Raw genomic sequence first — 9,141 nt, forward strand, 5'->3', positions numbered from 1 at the left:
AAATTAATTTTTAATATCTGAATTTTTCAAATTACTAAAATATATATTTTGACATTCGTATAGTTCAATAATTTAAAAATATTTATAAAAAATCTGAATAAAATTCATAATAATTAAATATATAAAAAATAAATTTTTTTTTTAATTTTTTTTTCGAGCCGAACCGAGCCGAGCTCGAGCCGAATCGAGCCGAGCCGAGCTCGAGCCGAACATGCCAAAAGCTCGGCTCGAGCTCGTTTTCTTAACGAACACATTTTTGTGTTCGAGCTCGAGCTCGAGCCCTTAACGAACCGAGCCGAACCGAGCCCTTAACGAGCCGAGCTCGAGCTTGTTCGCGAACGGCTCGGTTCGCGAACAGCTCTAATAAAAGGTACTTTATTATATAGATACAGAGAGTTCCAACGAATTTGGATTTGCTTTGGTTACTGTTACTTCCCAATCGGTCACGGAACCCTTAACCAACACATCACTTTCTGGGTCTGGCCGTTGGATTTTTCCTGATAATCACGTGTCACGAAATCCTTAAATAACACATCACTTCCTGTCCAACGGCCAGGATTTTAAAAAAAAATTCACCCATCCGCGCTTTTTTCCGCGGAAAACTACATCCCGCGCATTTTTTTCGCGAAACGGGTATTGACAAAATTGTCGTTAACCGGTTTCCGCGCTTATTTTACGCGGAAGCCCTCGAGATCGATTAAACCTAGTTACAACTCCGTTGCAGTTAGTATCCGATTAAAACTCTTTGCACACGATATATACACGACCGGAGGGCGATTAGAGTGCGTTTAGAGAGGAGAGTGCATAAACACGAATCAGCAAGCGTAAAAGGTTCGATTTTTCTCTATTTTCTATGTTTGGGTCGGGTTATTAGGTTTTTAATTAGGTTTTTAGGGTTCTTGAATAGAAATCGTAATTAATCCGTGCGGGATTATGTTGTTGTTGCTAGTAATCGTTGTATGTAGTTGTATATAATCGTGTATGTATATGTTGTGATAATCGTGTTGTCCTGACGATTTATAATCCGTGTATAATCGTGTTGTTTGAATTTCAATTGTGTAATCCCTGTAATACCATTGCGTAATCCCTGTTGTTTGAATTGTGTTGTCCTGAAGGTTTTTCCCTTGCACATATTATGTAGTCAGGAACTTTCAATTTTTTTAAGTGAATTTTGGTATCAAATTTACATCCAATACCTTCCACACCATGAACGGGCATTTTCTCAATAATTTCGGTCTCTTGATTAATAACTCTCACGGCATACTCATAACGTTCCTTCGACGCCATGCAACTATGACTAAACCCCATAGTGAGTAAAGTCATGTGATTAAATCTTTCCGTTTGAGTCAAATCATGGGATGAGGCATCATCTATGGGCATGTGATATGGCAACACACCATCAACTCTATTGGCATCCCTAGTCCACCTCTGTTTTACAAAATGTTCCGGTAATTCGGCCACACAACTCTTTGTCAACACGACAATAATATGACGATACGACATGCCCGAATGCTTAAACATTCTACATGTGCAAGAATCCCGAAATGACAACTTGTTGAAGGTAACGAGATAAGTGATTCTCTTAGACTCAACCATTAATGGTCGATAACATTTGTAGTACGTATCCTCCAGATCTTCTAAGGAACGGTCTCTATCCTTCTCCACAAAGTACTTTGCGGCCTCAACCAATTGGTCTTGAAATTTTTTGGACATCTCTTTCGTATAAATGGAAGCGGCATGTTGCTCCAAGGAGGTCTTCAGTCGCATGCAACGAATTTTATGACGTGTATTATAATCCTCTTCTTTCTCACGCATAAATTGTCTTTCTAACGCTTTTTTGTGCACCCTCAACAAATTCTTTCAACCCCGTGCAAGACCCTATATAAGCATCAAAAAAGGCATTCATTCATTCGCTTCTTGAAGTTATTTTTTGACCCGCGGAAAAAATGTTACATGTATAAGCATCGATCCACTTATGCTTCAAATTATACAAGCCTTGCAACCATGTATTATCCTCCAACTTGTACTTCAAGATCAATGCTTTCCTCCTATCCTCAAAAATTTCTTCGGTCAACGAGTGATATATGCAATTGTTAAAGTCACCTTTAAATTTCTCCTTTGCATAGTAGGTTGAGAGCTTCTCCGGAAATTTGTTACTAATGTGCCATGAACACAACAAATGTGTCGTGTTCGGTAGTTGAGATTGAATTTCCCCCGTCATCGCTTGATCTTGCTCGGTGATAATAGCCAAAGGTGTTTTTCCTTCAACGACCTCTAACCACGTACCCAAAACCCACTCAAATGTAGTCTTCAATTCATCACGGATTAGTGCAAATCTAAAGAGAACCGGTTGATAGTGATGATTCACCCCGGTGAACGGCACAAACGACATAGCATACATATTTGTTCGATATGTTGTATCAAATGCAACCACATCACCAAAATTTTTGTAGGTCAACAACGACCGGGGGTCAACCCATAAAAGACACTTCAATCTTCCTTCTTCATCAATTAGAGTTCGAATAAAAAAAATTCCTCCACTTTCCTCTTCTAACCTATATAACAAATCCAATCCCGCTTGTGCATCATTCACACCCAAATTATCTTTTCTAAAATCTCGCACGACATTTCTCAAGTGTTGGGCATGAAACCCTACTTGCTCCTCTCCTCCGTGCATTTTTCCAAATATATTCATTTGTTGTCTAGGCGCAATACCCAAAACATGTAAACTCTTAATTAAATTCTTTTAGGCGGCGGTTACATGTCGCTCCCTTTTAATCAAATTCATCTTAGAAGGCGACACAACATCGTGATTGTGATTTAACTCCAACGATGTTATCTCCCAATGCCTTGTATTTCGCCTATTAATCACATAGATCCTAAACTTACATCCACTTCTAGGAAGTTTATCTCTACGCCTTTTCTTTTTCTCACTACCGACACTTCCTATCAAAACTTTCTTCATCCTCTACGGGTTCTTTATCGCGGTTTTCTCCCGCTAAATTACAAACATAAGTATGGGTATATATTGTTTTGTCCACACGCCTTTGTGTATTTTGGATTTTAATTGCAAACCTGTTTTTCAAAGCATAGGCCCTAATTACATTTTCGGCGGCTACCAAATTAGGAAAATTTTGACTCAAGAAAGGAATTATAATATCTTCTTTCCCAACAACACTCTTATCCCTACTCTCACTACTCTCATGCATAAACTCACTATTTCTATGCAAATCTTCATTTTTAAATCTATGTTCACTAACATAAACATCTTCATCGCAATCATCAACAAGGTTAACATAATTTACATTATCATCATATAAGCAACTACCACTAATATCAACAACATCACTATTTACAACATTATCACTTTTTTTTCAAAGCTTTTTGTTAGGAATATATGTGTATTAGTTTGATGATAAGTTAAACAAAATATTTAAGTAGAAATCTAGTGTTTGTAGCCTCAACGGATAAGACCACTTTGGCTATCCGTTGATGGAGTAGCTTTACTTAGAAATAAGTTTAGTATTGTAGCACATTTCAGTCTTTGTAAATGAGTTATAATTCTTAGAAGTTGTAGGAAATTATAAGTCATGTTGACTACTAGTGGATATGCAAATAGGAGGGCTAATTGTAAATATTTGATGGCTTGTAATTTTGTATAAATGAAGTAGTATCAACTGATAAATTAAAGACCTTCAACGGATGAGAAACAAAGCCTCAACGGATGTCTTTAAAGCTTCAACGGATAACATCCATCAACGGATGAGTGCATCAACGGATAAAGCTTCAACTGCTAAAGCATCAACGGATAAGAGCATCAACGGATAAAGCCATCAACGGATGAAAGCTTCAATGGATGCTCAGTTCCATAGCAGTTGATAGTGACAATTCATAAACTGACAGAGGCACATGGGTTGACAGAGACAATTGGAATGTGGTAGCCTCTTGGAGGAATCAAGAAAAAGCAGCATTTCCATTATGATGCAAACAAGGAAGTATTCAAAGATTCACAGATTATCTTAGATTGCATTGGACAGAGAAATGAAGAAGAAACATGTGAAGAACTGTTTTATAATAGTATTTTATCTTTGTCTTCACTTGATATACTTGGTGATATATAAACCAAGTTACAGCTAGTAATTAGATGTGAATTTTCAAGAGCTGTTTAGAAAAATTCAGAGAGAAAATCATCTAGTTTGTACTAGGAAGCAGCTGTGAACAATTATTTGTATCACAGATTTTCTGAAATACACATCTCTGTGGAACAACAAATCCACCAGAAAAGTTTTTAAAGCCTTTGTGTTCCTTACATTTGTGTTTTGAATATACATCTGTCTGCACTTGCTTAAAGCAATTCACACACATCTGTTCATCATACACTTAGCTTTTGAAACTGTTCAAAACTTGAAAAAGTTTTGAGATTTACATTCAACCCTCCTTCTGTAAATCTCATTATTAGTTCCTTGGGAATAACAATTGGTATCAGAGCAAGCTCTTAACATACAAAGAGTTTAAAGATCTATTCTACTAACATCATGAGTAAGAAGGATATTGGAGTGAAGATTCCAATCCTGGAAAGAGATAATTATCATCACTGGAAAGTGAAGATGCATCTACATCTTCTCTCTCAAGATGAAAGCTACATAAACTGTATTGAGAATGGTCCTCACATCCCTCATAAAGTAGCCACAGCTGCTACTGCCACAGTTGCTGTTGGACAGTCTATTCCCAAGCCAAGAGCAGAATGGACTCCTGAAGATATTGAAGAGGTTCACAAGGACAAGAAGGCCATGAACATTCTGTTTAATGTCCTAGACAAAGATATGTTTGATAATGTCATTAACAGCTGATAAGTGGCATTTTATACCACTTAGAACGTCTTAAAATAGCTTAAATTGGTGTCTTGAAATCAAGTATTTTGTGTATTTGATGCGTTTTTCTAGTGTTTGTGCATTTCAGGGTATAAGTTGCATTTCGGAGGAGTAATCATCAAGAATAAGCCTTGACATGTGTTCAGCATTGCGAGAGGAAAGAAAGGGGTAGATTGCAGCAAAGAAACGGAGCAAACTCAGGAATTTTCCAGTAGGGTCCTGAGCGCCTACTTAGCTATGCTGAGCGGCCGCGCAGGGTCGGGAATTTTGATAAATTATTTTAGACTTCTACTTCTGTTTGGCTTCCAACTTCTATGTAATCTGATTTTTATGGGACTATTATATAAGTAGATTTAGAGACATTTTCACGAAAGGTTGGATCGTTGTATTAAGTAAGGAGCAAATGAGAAAAGGAAGAAGACCGTTTTAGCACACCGCAACAAAGAGGGAGCATATTTTCTTGTGATTCTTTATTTCGTTGTAACGTGGATGCTAGTTTTCTTTGTTTGAACCTAATTACTCTTGTGACGTACTCTGGTTTAATATAATTAGTTTAGTTATTATTCTATTGTGTTTGTTTATCATGTTTTCATATGAACCCATGATGACGATAAGTGCTATCATGGGCTATTCGTGATCATGGGGTCGTAACGGATTTACTATGGAATTCTTTAGTTAATTGTTTGATACCTTAGTGTGTGATGATTGTATGATATCTAGTATTGGTTGTGTGTATTCGTCTTATGTGCGTCGCGAACATATAAGCTAGGGTGTTAATCTCTTGTGAAGCGACAGTGGATCTCGAGGTTTAGAACTTGCCATGCTAGCATAGGTTCATGTATGATGTGCATGATTTGTGGGTAACTCTAACCGTTTTATTCGCGCCGTGTAATCAAAAGGAATAACTTGTGCTTAAATCGTTATGTTGTCAATTTCTGTAGACATATAGGGACTCAACATAATTGATGCCTATTCAACTTCTATCTCAATTGTGGATGCTTGGTAGAATGGTATTAGTACAATGAAAGTTGGCTTTTATCAGTTTCGTGTTATTCGATTAATATCATCACTGTTGCATGCTAAGGGTAATAACAATAACTATTGAAGGAAGTAGTAATGAAGTTGTGATCTCATGAGTGTTTTAATATTGTTAATTCGAAGTGTTAATTAAGTGATTAATTAAGTAGTTAATTGTAGTTAATATTTAGTTAACAACTCTAAGTGTTAGTGTCTTAACATTGAAAAGTAATCATACATTGGTGAGTGAGTTTAATTGAACAATAATTAGTCTGAGTCTCTGTGGGAACAAACTAGAAAGTATTCTATATTACTTGCGAACGCGTATACTTGCGTGAATATTAGCGCGTGTTTTCGCCCTAACAAGTTTTTGGCGCCGCTGCCGGGGACTCGGCGTATTTGTTTAGTTTATGTACTTACCATCATTGGTCATTAGGACTCAGTGATTAGGACGTATTTGTTACTTATTGTTCTGGTTGTATTTCAGGTACTTTAGCGAGCGTTTATGCAAACTCGTTCTCGTACTCGCAAGAGGACTTTAGATATAGCTGAGGAGACAGATGAAGTTCTTGATATTCCGGAGAAGATAGATTTTGAAGATTCGGATTCAGGAAGTGAGCAGAAAGAACCAGTAATCATGGGTGATCGTATTGTTCAGGCCGATCCAGCTCTTATGGACTTTTCTCGGCCTAAAATTGATGACATTCAGTCAAGCATTCTTCATCCGGCTATTCAAGCTAACACCTTTGAGATCAAGCCGGGCACTATTCAGATGGTGCAGAATTTTGTTTCTTTTGGAGGTGCTGCGACTGAAGACCCCAACATGCACATAAGGAATTTTGTCGAGATCTGCATCACTTTCAAGTATAATGGCGTGACTGATGAGGCTATCAAGCTGAGGCTTTTCCCATTCTCACTGAGGGACAAAGCTAAGGACTGGTTACATTCTGAGCCAGCTGGGTCCATCACTACTTGGCAAGATCTTGCGCAAAAGTTTCTGGTGAAGTTTTATCCGATGGCAAAGACTGCTGCTATGAGGAGTGCTCTTACTCAGTTTGCGCAGCAACCTACAGAATCTATGTGCGAAGCTTGGGAACGCTACAAGGAAATGTTGAGAAAGTGTCCACATCATGTAATGCCCGATTGGATGGTGATCACTGGTTTCTATAATGGTTTGGGGGCCCAATCTCGGCCCATGCTCGATGCAGCAGCTGGAGGCGCCTTGTGGGCCAAAAGCTATACTGAGGCTTATAATCTTATCGAGACTATGGCTGCAAATGAGCACCAAAACCCAACTCAGAGGATGATGCCTGGGAAGGTAGCAGGTATTCTGGAAGTCGATGCAGCCACCGCTATTGCAGCGCAGCTCCAAGCGCTGTCGATGAAGGTTGATTCTCTAGCTACATATGGAGTTAATCAAATAGCTATGGTCTGTGAGCTTTGTGCAGGTTCTCATGCTACGGATCAATGTTCTCTTGTCAACGAATCTGTTCAGTATGTGAACAATTATCAGCGACAACAGCAGCCTGTGCCAGCTACTTATCATCCTAACAACAAAAATCATCCAAATTTCAGCTGGGGTAATAATCAGAATGTTATTCAGCCACCATATCAGCAAGGTGTGAGTAAACAGTTTACTCCACCTGGATTCCAGCAACCACAGCAGTATGCTCAAAGGCAATCATATCCTCAACAGGGAAGTGCAGCTGCACCTACTAGTGCTGATTTTGAGGAACTTAAGCTGTTATGCAAGAGTCAGGCGGTTTCTATCAAGACCTTGGAAAATTAAATCGGTCAAATAGCCAATGCAGTGCTCAATCGTCAACCTGGAACACTTCCTAGTGACACGGAAGTACCAGGCAGAAAGGAAGCTAAAGAGCAAGTCAAGGCTATTACCTTAAGGTCTGGGAAAGTTGCTGATGCTGAAAAGGCAAAAGAAGGAGAAGCTGAAGTTAGAGATGAAAAATCTAAGCAGAAGGAGAAAGCGACGGAACCAAGGAAGACTACTGTTGAACACACTCTGCCTGAGGGTAATACGGGGGAAAAACAGCTCTATCCTCCACCACCTTTCCCTAAGAGATTGCAGCAACAAAAGCTGGATAAGCAGTTCGGTAAGTTTCTGGAGGTGTTCAAGAAACTTCACATCAATATACCTTTCGCTGAGGCTCTGGATCAAATGTCTAGTTATGCGAAGTTTATGAAGAGTATTCTTTCAAGGAAGGTGAAACTGGATGACCTTGAGATCGTTGCTCTAACGGAAGAATGCAGTGCTGTTCTGCAGCAAAAGTTACCTCCAAAGCTTAAAGATCCAGGTAGCTTCACCATTCCTTGCACCATTGGCAAGTTGTCGTTTGACAAGTGCCTTTGTGATTTGGGAGCAAGCATCAATCTGATTCCGCTGTCGATCTTTAAAAAGTTGGATTTGCCTGATCCAAAACCCACCTACATGTCTCTACAATTGGCTGATCGTTCTATTACTTACCCAAGGGGCATAGTGGAGGATGTGCTAGTCAAGGTGGATAAGCTCTTCTTTCCTGCAGACTTTGTTATTATGGATTTCGAGGAAGATAAGAAGATTCCCATAATCTTGGGAAGACCTTTCTTGGCTACTGGCCGTACCTTGATAGATGTGCAGAAAGGTGAACTTACTATGCGGGTGCAGGATCAGGATGTGACCTTCAATGTATTCAAGGCAATGAAATTCCCTACAGAAGATGAGGAGTGCTTAAAAGTGGATGTGATTGATTCTGCGGTTACTTCAGAACTCGATCATATGCTAATGTCTGATGCATTAGAAAAGGCCTTAGTGGGGGATTTTGACAGTGATGATGAAGATGGCAACGAGCAATTACAATATCTGAATGCTTCTCCCTGGAGGCGAAAGCTGGACATACCGTTTGAATCTCTTGGTACTTCTGACCTCAAGAATGCTGAAGGAAAGCTCAAACCATCAATTGAGGAAGCACCTACCTTGGAGCTCAAGCCATTACCTGAACACTTGAGGTATGCCTTTTTAGGTGATGCATCTACTTTACCTGTAATTATTGCATCTGACCTTTCAGGTAGTGAGGAAGACAAGCTCTTAAGGATTTTAAGAGAATTCAAATCGGCTATTGGATGGACCAAAGAAGACATCAAAGGGATTAGTCCTTCATATTGTATGCATAAGATTCTGCTAGAGGAGGGTAGTAAGCCAACTGTTGAGCAGCAGCGCAGACTTAATCCTATCATGAAGGAGGTGGTGAAGAAAGAA

At 39.1% G+C, this 9,141-nt stretch overlaps 1 protein-coding gene and 1 non-coding gene across 2 annotated transcripts; both read right to left on the reverse strand.

The window, feature by feature from the left end:
• Nucleotides 1-1,906: 1,906 nt before the first annotated feature.
• LOC141674560 (protein FAR1-RELATED SEQUENCE 5-like) lies at nucleotides 1,907-2,677 on the reverse strand. The gene has a single exon (XM_074481270.1). The coding sequence runs from the start codon at nucleotides 2,675-2,677 to the stop codon at nucleotides 1,907-1,909; it is 771 nt and encodes a 256-aa protein (XP_074337371.1).
• A 4,241-nt stretch (nucleotides 2,678-6,918) lies between these two features.
• On the reverse strand, nucleotides 6,919-7,025 carry LOC141675390 (small nucleolar RNA R71). Its single transcript, XR_012556046.1, has one exon. It is a non-coding gene; the product is annotated as a small nucleolar RNA R71 (small nucleolar RNA).
• Between the last annotated feature and the right edge of the window lie 2,116 nt (nucleotides 7,026-9,141).

This window comes from Apium graveolens, chromosome 7 (assembly GCF_009905375.1).
Source record: "Apium graveolens cultivar Ventura chromosome 7, ASM990537v1, whole genome shotgun sequence".
Lineage (NCBI taxonomy): Eukaryota > Viridiplantae > Streptophyta > Magnoliopsida > Apiales > Apiaceae > Apium > Apium graveolens.

Coding starts and splice junctions, on each gene's coding strand:
- LOC141674560 (XM_074481270.1), bottom strand. CDS start 2,677: ATGCACGGAGGAGAGGAGCAAGTAGGGTTTCATGCCCAACACTTGAGA.